The sequence below is a fragment of the Anopheles merus genome, chromosome 3L, assembly GCF_017562075.2.
Source record: "Anopheles merus strain MAF chromosome 3L, AmerM5.1, whole genome shotgun sequence".
In the NCBI taxonomy this organism is placed as follows: Eukaryota; Metazoa; Arthropoda; class Insecta; order Diptera; family Culicidae; genus Anopheles; species Anopheles merus.
Genome location: NC_054085.1, coordinates 31107268 through 31126097, shown reverse-complemented (window position 1 = coordinate 31126097; position 18830 = coordinate 31107268). Strand labels below are relative to the sequence as shown.

Genomic DNA, 18830 nt, shown 5'->3' with positions numbered 1-18830 from the left:
CAGCATTATGTCGCAGCGGGCAAGCATTCATCCTCCAGCCGTCGTCTAACGCGAGTGAGGATCGTTTGGCCGCATAAAAACCGTTCCATCCGATCGAACCATTGAGCACGCCGCGGACGGAGCCGTGTTACGTTTTTATGGCTCACCATTTTTATGGGGCAGTTGAAATTGAAAAGAGAAATGAAAATGGAGGGAAAAAATGGTGCCATCGCCGGTGTGGCCGAGCGGAAGCGGAGAGCTTCGGTGGTTCCGATCGGTGGCGTTTTTCCGACCCTTACGTAAGCCGTAGCTTGGAGATTGGGTCTTGGCTAAGGCCCGCGTTTGGTCACCGAACGCCGAAGCTTCAATAATGGGCAGATAATGATCTTTAATTTCCGCGTGTTTTCCGTATGTCCGGATTATATGCTTCAAGGTGACATCTGATATGTTTGGGGGAAAAAAGCAGTCTATAATGTAGGTTTCAACAGAAAAGGAACGCTATTGACGCTCACCGTATTGCTTAATGATTAAATATTTTAAAAAACCTCATGTCCATGTACAGTATTCCATAATTAAGAGCCTGCAACGTGTGACATAATCCCAAATTCCAATTGATCTCCAAGTTGTCGGGGGAAGACCAAAAACTAAAAAAAAACAGACATGTCTCGCCGTCATGCAGCGAGTAACGTTTCCTACTCCCTGTCATGGAATATGTCAATGGGACACTTGGGTACCTTCCAATGCTTATAGAGCTGCTCGAAACAAGATACACCTTGGGAAAAGGGCCACCCTTGGTGGTTATGTGCCAGTAAGCCAGCGTGAGGAAACACACATTCCACGCCGGACACTCCAAATATGGCTGCTGCTGCACCCGGCGGAAGAAGGAAGCAAAGGAAGCAACAAAACCATACATAAACACACACACACACACACTCATCAGAAAGCAGAAACACTAAACCTTCCGTGGCTCGATGTCATAATCGCGCAGCGCACCATTCGCTTTCGTAATCGCGCCGGCGTAGTCGCATCTGGTCAGCGTCGATGGTTGACGCGGAAAGCAAAAGTAAATCGACCATCTCACGCGCCCCGTTGCAGATGGTTGATCCAATTTTCCCCCGCTCGACACATACTCAGGCGGACGGCATAAGAAAAAGAACGAGATAGGCCGCCCGATTCCGGTTTTTTTAACGGACACGGATGCAAGGTTGGCATTCCCAGAGGGGACTGGCAAATCAAGTTCGTCCTCGAGCCGGTCAATTTTCTTTCCGGGTTGTCTGTGTGTGTGTGTGTGTGTGTGTTTCTCTCACTCTCGCTTTAGTTAATCCCATCGTCGACATCAATCTTCATCAGGCAGTGAAGTCCGAAACGAGATGATTTGGTCTGGCCAAGGACTTGGAAGCAGATGAGAAGAAGGTCCTAAAGACGCCTCGCTCGCCTGACGTCGATTGTCACTCGTGCGTGGCTGATGCCCGCACAGACCGTTTGATGGATGTCGGCAGATTAAAAACCTCAAATCAAATTCAGTTCAAACAGTGCGGCAGTGGTCAAGATGCTAACGAAAATGAATGGCCCGGGCGTGTTAGTAGGGGCGAGATTCTGCGCTGCGCACGCGTGTCCGTGTCACATAATGATGGATTGTAACCTTCCGTTGACGCGACACACGCGACACGGCGATGATATTTTCCCAGCTTTGCTGAAGACGAAATTATTTAGCCAGAGGTATCGACGGCCTTGTATTCCGTTTTGAGGACATTAGTTTTGGACCGCTAGGACGGCAGGTGTCGGGGGCTGTCATCAGTCTGGAGATGACTGTTGTTAAGCTGTCTATTATATGGGGCGGTTTTATGAGTGCGATTAATTTCCCGCAAGGTTGCATTCAACTTTCAACAATAACATTTGAAATGTTAACCTAGGACATGATGTCTGATCCAGTGTATGGACACTTCTGCTCAAGATCTACTACACAAAGCAGCATCGCTTGAATGGTCTCCAAGGTGCATTTAAATCAATTTTAAGATCCTCTGAAAAGGGGAAATAGACCATGACTAACGTCATTCATAATTTGCATAGGACACTGTCATCCAGCAGTACTCTATAAACGACACATGAGACATTTTCAATCGCCCCGCTGTGAAGGTTCGCTTCCTACGGAGACAACTTGAACAACTTTCCAATCCCACTCGAAAGGGCATTTGCAAGCGCCAACAACAACATACAAGCAAACATTATTAGCAAGCGCCAAAAACATACATTACCTCTTGCCTGGTTGGCGGTACTTCGACCGTTAATAAATACTCAACTCAACGGTCTGTGTCGAGCTACCGCCGGTGGCCTAATGACATGCAACACAGGGTTTCGAAGGGTTGCAGAAGCATTCTCCTCTATTCCAAGGCTTCAGCTATCGTCGGACCGCATTCACGCATGATTGAGTTGTGTTCCGAAATCGGTTCCGTTTCGTTTGGTTCTGCGCGGAGTGTACTTATGACGGCAGCGCCTACCCGCCCCAGCAGACCTTTGTCGAGTGCCACAACACATTGTATGTCCCAATGGGGCCTACACAAAAGAAAAGAGTTTAAACAGAGGCCCCCTGCACTATGGGTGACAATAAAATGCTTTTGCAATCGATTTTCAACCAGTAGATCCGGCAGCGGGCGCTAGAATCCCCCACGTTCCGGTGTGGAAGCCGATGGTGTGGAAAGGTGTCAATGTGGCAGCAGGCCAGCCCGGGCTGGATCTTGTCGTCCATTAAGCGTGTTCTGCGCGACAGCATTCCTAATGGCAGCTCGATGGGGCGGTCCAAACCGTGCGTGCATCCATAAATAATGCACGATTCCCACATACGTCCTTGCGGCCCGGTATCCAATGTCCAATGCCTCCACACACCACACCGTCCGCTGCTGTGCTTCTCAACGCTCTTGACTTGATTCTCTGGTCTTGGACTTCGGAGTTTGCTGGAGTTTGCGGTGACCTTAGCACTTGAAATACGCCACTAGAATGTGAGTAAGTACACCGCTTCCACCCTGCCATTGCGCTAGGAAACGCCCGATAGAACAGGTTTGCCATTTTTCTTGCCCATTCAAACGTTGGCCAAGCTCGCCAGAGAATTGAATAGAATTGCTCATAAATCAATCGCTTGGGCTGGTGCCTTTGCGCAAGTGCCGGGGAGTTCCGCTCGATGGCTGTGTGTGTGTGTGTGTGTGTGCGGGGGAGAAGCGGAAAGAATCAGCACTTCAAAACAGGTGCCAAAGGATATTGGAACAGAAAGAATGGCACTCTCAAGACGCAAGCCAACATTGTGCTTGGGAGATCCCAAAGACCTTGAAGGACGCTTGCTAACCAACGCGTCTACCTTGTAACTCTCTCTCTCTCTCTCGGCCAAGGCAAACGCTTCCGATAGTAACGATTAGAGGACAGCCCAAGTAAGCGGGTGGTAGCTACAAGATTTGCTAGCACAATCTCCCGTCACCTGATAATCCATAATCCTATAATGTATCATGTACGTACTGCAGGATCACGGATCAGTACCGATATTCCAGTTCCGAATGACTTGCACGCTGGCAAGATATCGCGTGGGTGCCATGCAAAAAATGCTTTTGTGTCTCAAGCTGCGAGATAATGTTTCCTTCCAGGGATAGCCTGCTCGAGCCCCGAGGGACTGAAAATAGCACCCGCAAGACGTAATGATTGATGGATTCCACGAGCGAAACAAACAACAGCAATTTGAACATTCTTTCGTCCGGTCCGCAGGGTAGAAATCAGAACCGATTAGAATGGGAAGTGCCCGAGGTTCTACAGTTTGACTGGAGTTACATAACGCACAGCAGCGCGGCTTGTAGATACGAGATCTCAGGCTTCGGGGCAGAACGATTGAACGATGCCTTACGGCGGGGGGAGGCTTAAAGCCCACAACACCACGGTGGTGCCTCCGTAGAACATCAAAGTGACACACGCGCTACTTAAAAATGGCCGACATTGAAACGGAATTAGTGCTACATGCTATTATCCCACCCGGTCCGGCACATACCACCAACACCGGTCAATGTCAATAGCTGCTGCCCACACGAAAGCACCACCTCCGGCCGTATCGGTGGCGATGGACTGCGGCACACTTCTCGAGCCAGAGACAGAGCCGAGTAACTCAGCTGCGGTGATATAGGTGATACAGTGGCTCGGTTTCCTTGTTCTTGCGAGCACGTAATACGGTGGTTAATTACAGATACCCCCAACCCACCTGACCGTGTACGGTGGTAGATAGGGCGGTTAATCTGGAACAGCTGTTGACAGGTGGTAAGCGATGGTGTAAAAACACACTAGCTACATTCCTTTGGCAGTAATGTCAACAGGACATGCAACAATATGTTATGGAAATTGAACTGGACACTAATTTTAGGTACCTGGGTGCTTAATAATCGCACCTTAGAATGACACTACGCAGCAGTTGATCAGCCAGCGGCTGATAAGAATGTGTTAATGTGTCACGCACGATAAGTATCTGTAATGGTGCAAGATAAGCATCTGCAAGTGGTGAACTGTATTATCAGGCTTTCGTGGCCCGTACCTATTACTACCGTACTATTAAAGTGTCACAGCGCGCGTGTGCTAAATCGTTCCATAACCACAAATCAGAAGCGATAAAGCTCCAACTGAGCGACAAAACAATGCTGGGTACACTAAAACCCCATTTCCAGAAACACACACACACACAGGTTGTGAAGATTGACAGTTTTTATCTCTCTCTCTCTCACTATAGCTTTCTTGTTATTCCGGTTCGTGCTCACACAAATTAGTCGCTCGAGTCTATTTGAGGAGGTTTTGTTTTACACAACAGAGCCTGGTAGTGGTGGTGCTACTACTGCTGAGGCTGGGTCGCGTGGTGGAAACTCTCACGATGCGGTAACATGCGCTTGCAGGGAAGTCTTCCGACTGTGCGGGAAACAACAAAAAAAATACACGCCGGAGCCATATCGGTAGCCTACTCTGCTCATTCCCATCCAATACCGCTCCGGCAAAGCCGGAAGAGCTGTGATGAGTCTGTGGCAAGCTGCTGTTTGCTGCCAGCATCATCCACGTTTCGGAAGAAAAACGAAAGTGTACCATAACCATAACATTCTGCAATTCCCGGCCACTAGTGCCGTGTACCGTGTGGTTCCGTTGGCAATGAGGGCGAGGGAAGCAGATTTTGTTATTTGCGGAAGTAGCGGAATGGTTGGAAGTACTGGTTTTAGCAAGTGGGAAGAAAGTAAAAGGCCGTTTTCATACTTGGAGTGCAGGTGCGTCAACGGTTGTTGTTTTTTCTTCTCATGGGGAACCATTATGAGAAAGGTAGCTAAATGGAGATCTGCTTGGGCACGGTTGCCGCCAGCTATACGGGGTAACATACCCCTCATTGAGGTTGGTATGTTACAGCACTGGAATGGAGATGAAATGTATGCAATGCAATGCACATAAAGTGGGTTTCGTTTGAACATTTTCCGATAGCAAAACGCACTGAAACACTGGAACCTACAGTACACTAATCCGACCAACTGCCAAAAAGTAAGCTTCGGCTTACATCTAATTGGCTCCAAACCCGTCATACTAGTGCCTAGCTGCTGAGAGCTGGAACGTTGAGATGCCTTGGACAGGAATCTGAGCCGCGGTCACGATTTTCGTTACACTTCAACCCTTCCCAACCAGGCAGTAAAAAGGCAGTTCAATTGTTGATACAAATGTTACGTCGATAGACGTGCGCCCGGTCTCTGCGAGAGAGGCGGATAATTATCATCCCCCCGCACACCCTTTGGGCGCACTCCCGCCCCTGGCTCCCCGGAAGCCCAATAATGCCCTCCGTTAGTTCCGTTCCGACACGACCTGCGCAAACAATTTGCCGCCAATCGCGGCGGAAAAATGGTTCATTGGATAGCGCGCGTTTGCGAGACGACGAGAAATGTCAAGTTCACAGCTGATCCCGAGGCTGACTTTGACAGGCCCCGGATGTGGACACACCGGAGCGCTTTGTTGGTGGCCTGTCATATGGGCTAACAGGCGGAAGACGTGCTGCCGTATGGCTGGACCGATCGTTGCGCCGATGTTACAAAGTTTGACCGGCGCTTCTAATGAAATGTAGCGGGAGTTACTTCGAGGTACGATTTTAACGATGAAGCATTTGAAATGGCGAAGAAGGAATTGACAGACAGACAGACGGACGGACGGTTCGACAGACCGGAATATTGCAAAAAGTGAAATGTTTCATTTGAATGATGCATTGTTGTGGGAGAGAGGCTCCATTTAAAGGGATTTGGAGTGAGAAATTCGGTCCATTGAAGTCTCGCTGGGGACATAACAATCAGAGAGATTTCGCTCGGAAGTCTACATCACACAAAGTAATTCAATCGCTACTGGGTTGTCAGTCATTTCAAATCATTGGAGAGCTTTAAGAGACTTCTCTAATTGGATGCACGGAAGGAATCTTATCAGACGAGTTGGAATTGTAAAATTATTGTAAGTTTTTGTGATTCGTGGTTTGGAAAAGACATTATTTTTAGTTACGGATCTGAATGTGCTACATTAATTGTATGACGCGTATTCAACGAGCCATAGAATCCAGACGATTCTAAGTACGTCACACAGGGTAATGCCCTTACACATAACCAACACATGTCTTGTTATCTTGTTGAATTAATTTTATAAATTAGGCTCAAAATTAATGCCACGCTTTGCAAGGTTTGGGGTATAAAAACGTCTCTTGATGGTCCTTCACGTTACATCGTTGGCCGGTACACGAAAAGCCCGCTGACGTCAAACGTACATCCGCACAAAAGTCACACTGACCAAATGACGGATCGCCAGATCTCCATCTCTTCGCCAGAAGTCAGTCACTCAGTCAACCGTTTCGAATTACCCAGCGCCCTCGAACGAGATATTTCCGATGTCATTGAGCTGCCAGGAACCGTCTCCGGCATCACCCGTGTTGTCCGCCAGTTTCGTTTATTTTATGCGACCGTGGACATCATAAATGTAACTTCAGCTAACTCAGTGTGCATGGTGTGCCCTTCTTTTGAATGAAACCCAAGAAGTCTCGGAAGATCATGCACGGTGTTACGCAATAACGATTGAACGACTGCTGGGTTGTTTGAGAAAGAGCTCGAGCTGTCAATGCATCTTGTCGATGCTTTCGCCCCGGGAAAGGTTACCCTGCAGTTGATTGGTTTCTAGGGAGTTTGCACTATTACGTCAGACAGTGCGCCATGATCTGTCATGCTCAGCGTTGATAGAATCGTCTTCTTTCATTGGAGAGGAGCAATGGCTTCTCGAGCGCTGCGTGATTGATTGGAATGGTGAATTCTGCAAGCGGGCAAGGGATCAAAGCTCAAATAGCCGATCATATTTCAGCGAGTCTTGTTCAATCCCGCATGACATTAACTAATCACTGTTTATTCTTGTACGTTTATTTGCAGGACCCAGAACCAGCCGACTCCTTCGGCGACATCTATCAGGATGAGGGAAACATGGCGGCAGTGCTGATGCGAAAGCATCTGGAAAGTGGAGATCTAATGATGGTGAGTATTACGTTTCGACTCGACTCGTCATTCTGCAATGAAAACCGATGACTATTGGATTAACGAGCCCTCCATTTGGTCTAGTGCTCGCCACCAATTGTACTCTTCACGATTTACTAGGTACTATAATTTAGCTCAACATCGTCTCAACGCTTCCAACTCTAATGGCTCCACCGGTCTATTCAAAACCACAATTCGGAGCTCTTGGTGCATTATATCATAGTGTCTCTTGTTTTGCTCGAGTTGATTTGTGTGCCGTGAAACAGCCTCCAAGCTGCAGATCATAATCAAACCGGAGCACCAGAAAGCCCCAACTGACTCACGAAATCGCTCAACCCAACGTTGCTCCGCTCGCGGTGAAACGTGAAACGGTGTTCCGCTCTAGACTTCCAAACCATTCTCACGCGCCATCGCCTGAAAATGATCCACCAAAACGTATCCTTGACCTAATAGTTCGGACCAAGAAGTCGGTCTTTCCGGGACGGTGTGTGTACAAAATGTTGCCCGACCTTTTTTTTCTACATTATTTAACTCAACTTCCCTTCGCGGCAATTACCACCGTTGCGGTGCGTGTGAAACTACAAATTATACTGCTGACCGCCCCGGAACTATCGATTCTTTTGCGCTTCGATCCTCCTCCGAACGGATAATGGATCGATCGGATGTCTCTCAAGGGCGGGTGTCATGATTACGTGTTTTCGGGCTCGGGATGTACCCTTTGATGAAGCAATTAATCGTGCCGAAAGCTAGGGGTAGGTCTGCAAAGGTGAACCGTTTAGCGGCACTGTATGACGATGACCTGGGATGGGACGGGACTCACAAACGGATGAGTCGGCGTTGCATCTGACCTTCGACCGCAAGCCCGAGATGCACCGAGAATGTCTTCGCCGGGGCTCACATTTCTTTGACCGAGTACAAGATAAGCGGCCCGACTGCATCGCGCATTATGCATTATGGACAATACGTCGGGGAAGCGACAGATGATTAATTGCATCCTTCTATGCGCCGGATGAGGAGAGGAGGACTGCCTCGTTTGCCAATTGCCAGCGCCATGCTTTCCTTCTTCTCGCCCACCGTTGTCATTGGCTGACCTCAGGGTCGCGTAACGACTGTCTCATTTCCCTTTCGGTGGAGTAAACGTTGATTAATGGAACACGGTGGCGCGCGAGTATGCGTGTCGATAATAAATTCGTACACATATTTCTCTCACTTAGCGGCTGGCGTCCCGGCTCGTTAAGGCTAAAATGATGATAAACGAGATGGGCTTTCGGGCTTTTTGGGGTAGGCTTTCGAAAGCATTATCCCCACAGACGGGGTTGATGAGCATTTTAAATGAAACAAATAGATTTAAAATCACTCACGTGCAACGATTACGTCGCACACCGGCCAGAAGAGATTGTGCACGTAACAGTGAGTCGCGCTGAATAATGTATTGAGCAGTCGCGTGGCTTCAAGCACACCGCGCAGCCACTTTCACTGCATTGCGTTGCTGAGGTAAATTATTTTAAACTGCATCAACAAATTTTTATGCTTCGTACATTGGAATTATGTTGAAAATATTTCATTTGAAGAGGAAACGCCGTGAAAATGCCACAAAAGAAGGGATCTATCAATATTACAATATCTATACTAATATGAAAGGCTTTCAACAAAACAATTTACATTTTATAAAGCTTTTCTCTACTATCATCAGACTGTGTTACACTAAACTGCCCGTTTCAAATTAAAAATCCTGTTACACGACCACAGGTACAAGCTTTGCACTATAATCACGTCTTTTATTACAATATCAATAGCTCAATGCAAATAAATACGCGTTTGACGCTTTGAACGACAGCAGTTAGCATCAGTTTAAAATTATATACCTTTCAATTAAAGCAAACCTGTGACTGGACGCTTCTTTTTTAATAAATAATTTTCTCGTCTATCAAACTGTCCCGTCCGCTCCCCTGCTGGAGAGGGATGTCGACATGTACACAAAAACAGGAAATAAACCGTTAAATACATTCACATTTATGCACATTGCGACCCAGTGCGCACTGCCGGTGAGCTGTCGATTGGGAATGTTTGCCCGCGCTGCTGCCGCGCTTAGATCGACGCGTGATGGGCGAAACGTGATGAATATTCAAAGATCGTGGCACCGAATGACACCGTGGGGCCAGATACATTCCCAGCCACATGGGCACATGCATCGAGTACGATTCAAGGACTGGCAAAACATCTTCATCTGCCATTTTTTAATGGAATCCAAGGAAGGGAGAGGAGCTGGCTGAATCGGGTGAAAAGCAGCGATTACGGTTAAGGTGAAAAATAATAAGCATAGGACCGGGGAGTGTGTGTGTTTCGATGGAATTCGATGAAAAGGCATATTGCTTCAGATAAGAGTGCGGAAAGCGAATTGCCAATAGAAAGATGATTCATATTCGGTTGCACATGTTTCCCTCTTCTCTTGCGTTGAAGTCTCTCGTGTACGCAAACGCAATTGCATAGGAGAGGTTGTGGTTCAGTACAAACGCTCGGGTCCATGACATTATTTTCACACACAAAAACGCACATGTTGTCAGAGCCGAGCCATTGTAACCCCCTCACCCCGGGCCACCGGTATGCTAATTGGCCTGCACGAATTTGTACATACCGGGCGGTAATTATCGGCTGGCCCGAAAAATATACGGCCTCTAAACGCACCGGTGGCACCACCGAAATCCACCGAAAAAAGAGGTGTGGTCAAGGTCTTGGGGCGTGAAAGAAAGAGTAGAGAGTGTTAACAATTGTGGTGTGGTGCCGGTGAGGTTCTGCAGAGACATGTGGTGGCCAATTTGAGGCTGCAAATGCATCACATGAGGTGACGACGCACCCTTACCGAGCGGCAAAATCAATTTGGGCAACACGATACCCAAACTTTGCCCAATCGATGCTTCCAATATGGTGGGTTGGGTTTGACTTTGACCCTAATTTCCCTCCCGATTGCACACCGAGCGTTGAACCGATCGATTGAAGGACGCTTTGGATTGCCAATGCAGTGTGAAGTGTCTTTAAAAGATAACGTAAGAGCTTCTAGTAGTTGAAGTACTAAGAAAAGGATTACTTAGACACTAAACACTAAAAAAAAAGACCCTTTCAGAAGCTCGCACCTTCTTGTTGACGCAGCAAACAAATCCTCCGACAACGGCAAACAAAAACATCTTAATTTGCCCTTCCGAGCGGATTGCGCGACTCCTTGTTTGGGTTAATCTGCCCGGCCCCGGGAGCAGGTGTCAATAGCGAAACAATCCATCTTAATCCACCACAACAAGGGCCGTCAGCCGCAACACAAAAGCGCCTGATAACCTTTTCCGAAGAAAAACAGAACGGAATCAAATTACCTTCTTTTTTTTTTCGAGTGACCCTTGAGCGTGCGGTGCGTGTGCCCTTTTGTCTGGCTACAATTGCGCAATGAAGGGCACTATTTCGGTCGGCAACAGAACAATAATTGACAGGGCTCGGAAAACAACAACAATAAGCATCGGACTAATCCAGCAAGCAGGAAGCTTCAAGCCGCTTTTGTTGATGCTATTGCGAACAAGTGCTAATTTTGGGTAGCTGCGGCATATTTATAATAATGGAAATCAAATTGAGAAAAATTGTTCCTCTTAAGGTGCCGCTCAAGTACACACCGCACACCGCACCGCACAGTGCGTCTTTCCGCAGGAAGACGGCCCTTTTTGCCCAAAAGGCGCTCTATACCGCGATAAACAAGAAGAAGGCAAAACGCGGAAGTCGCACAAAGTACTTCCGTGACCCCAGCGCGTGATGACCCCACCGGTGGTGACCCAGGGATGTTCGCCACTATTTCAAGAGCAGCCAGCCATCTTCCTTCCCACATTGACATTGAGGCGAGCGGCGGTTGCCGTACGGCGATGCAAAAACGATATTGCCGACGATCCGCCATGGGGTTGAACTTCGCCCGATTGCGCGGGTCGATTCTTTGCGGTTGTCAGATTTGTGGGTCGGTGGCGTGGTGCGTACCATCCCATTCTCTACGCTCATCTCCACCAGCGGGGCGACGATCATCCGCCGCAGCAGGTTCACCTTCACTTGACGTTTTTCGACGTGCCAATTATGATCAATTGTTGTGTGTGTGTGTTGGTGGTGGCCGTGCCGGAGTGTGGTCTATCTTGTCGCTAGCAAAGCTCTCCTTCCCGTAACAGCCCCGAAGGCTTGCCTACTGGGTCTCAATCCTACGCAATAACGCAGGATCCGGAGATTAAGGCCGGCAAGGCCACCGTCATCCTGTAAGTTCTTGCCGCTGGCTTGGCTCTTTGCCCCCTTTTTTCTCGCTTCTTTTCTTGCATCGATAATCGATCTTCAAGGACCGAGGCGAGAACCTTCAGATAATGGAACGGCGTAATGCAACGATGCAATCAAACGGGGCCCATCGTGCGCTATAAAGTGCTATCCGATCCTTTAATGGTTCACTTCCTGCACTTCCTGCAGCGTACAGGCCATTTACTTCAGCAGCATTTTCTTCACCTTCCTTTCCTGTTTTGTTTAAAGCATATTAATAAATCATTAAAATGAAATAACCGACCGGCTAACTTGCGGGCTAAAAATAATAATCGTACGATCATGCTGCCCTTCCCTCGCTCTCCCTTCCACCGAACCGGGAGGATATCTGTTACGCACGCGATTCTAAATTTCTTTTTTTTACCAATCTGATCATAGTAACCATTATTTATCCTTCCACGTGAAAATAAGATGTTTCTGGAAACACGAATTATCCCGTCCGAACGGATATTCGGGTAAACTTGTGAGGATAAATTTAGTATAAAAGTAGGCCATATTTTAAATAAAGAGGGATTCAAACGCAGAAGCTCTTGGAGTAAAGACGTTTAATTCTAAATATCCGAAATAGGACAGAGCCCCTGGATTTCCGAGCCAAACACCCCCTTCCGTCTGCATAGGCTTCCCAACCTTGGATCAGAAGCAACTAGCGGGAAGGACTGGTTAGTAGGCGAAGTATCAAATACTCTGTCCACTCTGCTGCTGTTTGTTTCTCCTCCGTTACAACCCTGCAACTCTTGCTGAGGGCCAAACCTTCGCGTGGCCTGCCGGAGAAGCTCGGTTCGTAACATTTGGTGGCTCCAGAGAGGAAGAAGATTTCGCGGAAAATTACGATTCCGAAACTATCGGTTCTTGAAAGACGGAAGAAGATTGAACAGAAAATTTCTTTTTCGAAGCTATCGGTTTCTGTGAGAATTTTCTCTACGAAGCATTCGATCTAGAAGTCTGTTGTGTCGGAGACATAATTTTTCTGCTTGTCGAAAGGGATCTGTGTATTTTTTGCTGCACAGATATACTAACTTTCAACAATGGCGAGCAGAAGATCATATTTTGTTGAAAATGAGCAAGGTGCTTGTCGCTTGTGCACTAGGCCAGATGAAATTGATGATATGGTACGCTGCGATGAATGCGACCGTTGGTTTCACGCTTCATGCGTAAAGGTAATACGATTGCCCGATGAAGATGAAGAATTTGTTTGCGTGAAATGCAGAAACGATAGGGCGGAGTATATGGAAATTTCGCAATCCACAAATCAGGATACAACCCTAAAGGCACTAATTGAAGCGTTGAAAATGAGTGGTTTGACCTCATCAACTCATATCAAACGCATGACCCTCAATAGTTTGCCAAATTTTAATGGTACTTCAAAAGATTGGCCAAAGTTCAAACGTGCCTTTGAAGAAACCACCGAGGAAGGAAGTTTCAGCAATGTAGAAAACTTAAATCGTTTACAACATGCTTTGAAAGGAGAAGCAGAAAGATGTGTTCGTCGATTGTTTCTCGAACCAGACAACGTTCCAATCATTATGAAGAAATTAGAAGAACAGTTCGGGAGACCAGAACAAGTGTATCAAGATTTACTTGGAGAAGTATTAAAGGTTAGAGTCGAGAACCAGATGAAAATACCGGATCTGTCAGATGCTTTGGAAGACATGATCATCAACCTCAAAGCTATTAAAAAAGAGGGATACCTTCAAGACCACAGATTAGTAGATGAATTAATTTTTAAATTTTCGACCGATAAACAATTGAAATGGATCGAATTTAAGTCTAGCCTTGAGAAAAAGAACAAAATACCAACACTTGAACATTTTAGTGAATGGCTTTATCCGATAGCAGAAAATATCAGAAAATTGCCGAAAAGGAATGAAAGATTTCGACAACCTGTAAACTTTCATCGTCCTCAATTTTCGCCAAATCAACAACGTCCAGCGGAAATAAACAACAATCGTCCGATGAATCGTCCACCACAACCTCATAATTCTCACCCGATGAACACACAAACCAGACCATTCAATACACGTGTGCGGAACGTTCAACGATTTTTCCAGCCATGTCCATGTTGTCAGGGTTCTCACGCACTATATCGATGTGAACGTTTTAAGAATATTCCGGTACATGAAAGACTAGAAATAGTGGTAAACAGCCAGCAGTGTCAAGCATGTTTGACATCGAATAATCATAGCCAGAACAATTGCAATGCGGCTAGAGAATGCGGTATTCAAGGATGCAGAGAAACCCATCATCAGTTACTGCACACTGGCGACACAGTGCGGATGAATTATCATCAAACAATCCAAAATGTCTACTACCAGATTGTTCCAGTGGTTTTGCGAAACAATAATCACACGTTAGAAACGTACGCATTTTTAGATGCCGGGTCATCTTTAACACTCATCGAAGAGAATACGGCAAATAAATTGCACTTAAACGGTGTAACCGATCCATTAACCCTAACATGGACACAAAACCTATCGGTGCAGGAAAACTGTAGCAGAAGAGTGAGCTGCATGATCAAAGGAATGAACGAGAAAAAAGAACATTTACTTAATGGTATACGGACTGTGAAAAATCTACAACTGCCAAGTCAAACGTTATCTGGCAGCATATTAGCAGCACGTTATCCGCATCTTAAAGGCATCAAATTATCCGACTACCAGAAAGCTCGTCCAACTGTGCTGATTGGATTAAACCACAGTCATCTTTTAATGCCGGTTGGTCGAAAGATGGGACGACCGGAAGAGCCAATGGCGATTAAAACCAAACTTGGATGGTTGATTTTTGGCATCGACAAAATATGTCTATCAGAAACAAATCACTTAATGATTCACAAGAGCGAGGATTTGATGACTGAAATGATGCGACGATATTTTTCCACCGAAGAGTTTGGCGTTAAACCGGTGAAAACAGTAAAATCTCAAGCATTAGAGAGAGCGGAGACCATCATCGAGAAAACACTGAAGAAAACGGATGGTAGATACGAAGTAGGCTTGCTATGGAGAGATGATAACGTCATATTGCCGAACAGCTATAGCAACGCGCTCCATCGCCTAGCAACGCAAGAGAAACAGCTAGCAAAGGACCCTGGTTTGAAAAATTGGCTGTGCAAAACATTTGAAGAGTACCAGCAGAAAGGATACATACGCAAGCTTACGAAAGAAGAGTTGAAACGGCATTCACAAAAAATATTTTACATTCCTCACTTTGTGGTAGTGAACAAAAATAAGCCGATACCAAAGCCGAGGTTAGTATTTGACGCAGCAGCAAAAATCAACGGCGTTTCACTAAATTCACTATTATTAACCGGTCCAGACGAGATGGCATCTTTATTTGGAGTGCTCCTTCGATTCCGTGAAGGACCCATCTGTGTGTGTGGTGACATCAAGGAGATGTTTCACCAAGTGAAAATTCGGAAGGAGGATCAAGATGCGCAGCGAATTTTATGGCGTGACGGCGATAGTACCAGAACACCAGATACTTACGTCATGCAGGTTATGACGTTCGGAGCAACTTGCTCACCGGCATGTGCGCAGGTAGTGAAAAATCGCAATGCGGAAGAAAATAGTGAAATGTACCCGTTAGCACTTGAACCAATTCGAAACCAGCATTACGTGGATGATTACCTCGATAGTTTCTTTTCTATGGAAAAGGCGATCAAAACGGTGACTGAGGTGATTCAGGTTCACGAAAATGGTGGATTTCATATAAGAAATTTCATCTCGAATAAGCGAGAGCTAATGGAAGCTATTCCTCAAGAACGACATCAGGTGAAGGCTATCGTCAATATAAAGGAAAAAGACTCGTGTGTCGAGAAGATCCTGGGAGTCCAGTGGAACACACAATTGGATTGCTTCGGGTACAAGGTAGATCTTGGACGAATAAATCTGGAAAAGAAGCCAACCAAAAGAGAAGCTTTGAGCTTCGTAATGAGTGCATATGATCCACTTGGCCTCATTAGTCACATAACCATCCAGGGACGTATTCTAATGCAATCTATCAACGCCGCAACAAATGATTGGGATTCGCAGATTCCTGATAGTTTGCATGGAAAATGGATCGAATGGCTCAAAATGATCACCAGCGTTAAAGATTTAGCCATCCCAAGACCAATTGTTGCTTCAATTATGAATCCAGTTGAAATCCACACATTTGTAGACGCTTCACAGGAAGCATTTGCTGCAGCCGTATATGCAAGAAGCAATTTCAATGGGTGCTTTGTCGTACGACTAGTTGCAGCAAAGTCTAGAGTGGCTCCAACGAAGGCTTTGTCAATACCAAGACTAGAGCTACAAGCAGCAGTTTTAGGAGCCAGATTGACTGCTAGCGTAATTAAGGAGCTTAGATTAACGATTAGTCGTACAATATTCTGGAGTGATTCGAAAATTGTTCTTGCGTGGATTAACAGCGAACATAGAAAGTATGAAGTTTTCGTATCGCATCGTGTAAGTGAAATATTGGACACAACCAGTGCCAACCAATGGAGATGGGTATCCACAAAGGATAATCCAGCCGATATTGCCACGAAAATCACCAGTAATTCGTGGACATGGTACAATGGCCCACAGTTTTTACAAGAGCATGAACGCGACTGGCCTGGAGTACATGAAGTAGGTGAAGAACAGCACATCGTTACCGTGCACAAAGAAACAATTGCTCCAGAATACTATTTTTCATCGTGGGACAAATTGCTGAAGCACCAAACAGTTATGAAAAAATACGTCGATTTCTTGAAGAACCGGAGCAATTTTTCTCGAACCATATCGTACAGGGACATGGAAACGGCTAAACTCTCATTACTGCGAAAAGCTCAGTGGGAAGGTTTTCCTGAAGAGATGGAAGCTCTCGAAAAAAGAAAGGAGATTTCGAACAAAAGCAGTATTCGAACACTAGTACCGTTTCTAGATGAAAAAGGAATATTAAGATCAAGAGGCCGTCTAGAAAATGCATCATGCTTGCCATACAGCGCGCGTTTACCAATCATTTTACCCCAAAAGTCACGTGTTGTGAAACTTCTCGTTCGAGACTACCACGAGAAGTATATGCACCAGGCAGATAATGTTATAATCGGAGTTTTAAGACAAAACTATTGGATTATCAATCTACGAACAGTCTTAAAAAATGTGAAAAGTTGCTGCCAAAGATGTATTTTGAACACCGCTGCTCCTAAAGCACCTCTCATGGCACCGCTACCAACATTTAGAACGCATCCATACAATCCTCCATTTCTACATACAGGAGTAGATTACTTTGGTCCTCTAGATGTGACCGTTAAGCGCTCTACTGAGAAACGGTGGGGAGCGATATTTACCTGTATGAGCACAAGAGCTGTACACCTGGAATTAGCAGAGAAACTGGACACCGATAGTTTCATGGTGTGTTTGAATAACTTCCTTCATCGCCGCGGAAAGATAACACATCTGTACAGTGACAACGGAACAAATTTTGTTGGCGCAGAAAAAGAATTGAAGAAAATTGTCGAAGATATCGATCTAAGAATGGGACGTGAGGCTGCACTAAAATATAAAATAGAATGGAAGTTCAACCCGCCTGCAGCACCGCACTTCGGAGGTTCCTGGGAACGTCTGATTCAAAACATAAAGAAAGCATTACGACATATGGTTACTGAATGGAAGACGCGGCACCCAACACCAGAAACATTAAGAGCGACTTTAATTCAGATCGAATCCATTTTAAATTCGCGACCTTTAACACATTTGCCGCTAACGTCAGAAGAAGAAGAGGTTCTTACACCATTCCATTTCTTAATTGGTAGAGGTGTAGATTCCTTACCAGCACCTACTGAAACATCGCAAGTGGATCGGAAACAATTTAGATTGGCACAGCACAATGCTAAAACATTCTGGGATCGATGGAAAAAGGAATACCTGCCTACTTTGATCAAACGAAATAAGTGGACGTGCAAGGTAGAACCCATCAAGGTTAATGATATAGTGATCATCACGAATGATAACGCTCCACCTGGACAATGGCTTAAAGGAAGGGTAGTAGAGACTGCAACAGCACCAGATGGACAAGTTAGATCAGTGTCGGTCAAAACAGTCCAAGGTGTTATAAAACGACCAGCAGTGAAGGTTGCAGTCATAGACGTGGAGCAGAAAGAACATTTGCTGGTTGTGAAGAAGCCACCGCCATCACCAACAAAAAGAAAAGTGCTATCTGAAGTAAATTTGCAGAAAGTCCCGCCAAAGAAACGCATGATAGCTCCATGCAATTGGGCTCCGAAACTTATACAACAGTTGAAAAAAGAAGATGATGTATGAATCGCGGCCAATATAGCATAATCCATTGGGATGAATTATGGTGGGGAGAATGTTACGCACGCGATTCTAAATTTCTTTTTTTTACCAATCTGATCATAGTAACCATTATTTATCCTTCCACGTGAAAATAAGATGTTTCTGGAAACACGAATTATCCCGTCCGAACGGATATTCGGGTAAACTTGTGAGGATAAATTTAGTATAAAAGTAGGCCATATTTTAAATAAAGAGGGATTCAAACGCAGAAGCTCTTGGAGTAAAGACGTTTAATTCTAAATATCCGAAATAGGACAGAGCCCCTGGATTTCCGAGCCAAACACCCCCTTCCGTCTGCATAGGCTTCCCAACCTTGGATCAGAAGCAACTAGCGGGAAGGACTGGTTAGTAGGCGAAGTATCAAATACTCTGTCCACTCTGCTGCTGTTTGTTTCTCCTCCGTTACAACCCTGCAACTCTTGCTGAGGGCCAAACCTTCGCGTGGCCTGCCGGAGAAGCTCGGTTCGTAACAATATCCTTCAATCCTTCCGATGACAGAGCCTCCTAGCGCCTATCGGGGAACCGGTTCCGGGAGTTTTTCATGCACGGTTTATGTTTTATTTTCATTTTTATTCGCTTTCTTCCACCCCTTGCAGACCTCACTTAAGTGCTCCTAGAGTGGGACTGTCCACTTGAAGCTGTGAAGGGGTGAGAGAGAGAGACGTGAAGAGGCGAT

The 18830-nt window shown here is 45.9% G+C and overlaps 2 protein-coding genes across 8 annotated transcripts in view; both read left to right on the top strand.

Moving 5' to 3' along the window:
• The window catches only part of LOC121599619 (A disintegrin and metalloproteinase with thrombospondin motifs 1), a 98207-nt gene that overhangs the window by 37648 nt on the left and 41729 nt on the right, over nucleotides 1-18830 (top strand). For all 7 annotated transcript variants that reach the window (XR_006005703.1, XR_006005704.1, XR_006005706.1 and 4 more), the window contains exon 5: nucleotides 7416-7517. Coding sequence is in view for 2 of the 7 variants with exons in the window: in XM_041927563.1 (XP_041783497.1) it covers nucleotides 7416-7517 (102 nt within the window). In the remaining 5 variants the exon portion in view is untranslated. The remainder of the gene's footprint in view (nucleotides 1-7415; nucleotides 7518-18830) is intronic.
• On the top strand, nucleotides 12152-17649 carry LOC121599620. The gene is made up of 2 exons (XM_041927565.1): nucleotides 12152-15081; nucleotides 15150-17649. Exons 1-2 carry the CDS (start codon nucleotides 12866-12868, stop codon nucleotides 15190-15192), a joined length of 2259 nt encoding a protein of 752 aa, XP_041783499.1. The 5' UTR covers nucleotides 12152-12865; the 3' UTR covers nucleotides 15193-17649.

What these genes read in the sequence shown, in the direction of transcription:
- LOC121599620 (XM_041927565.1), top strand. Translation starts at nt 12,866, where the DNA reads ATGGCGAGCAGAAGATCATATTTTGTTGAAAATGAGCAAGGTGCTTGT. An exon ending in AAGCCGATACCAAAGCCGAG is followed by an intron (nt 15,082 to 15,149) that starts GTTAGTATTTGA and finishes TAACCGGTCCAG; the next exon opens with ACGAGATGGCATCTTTATTT.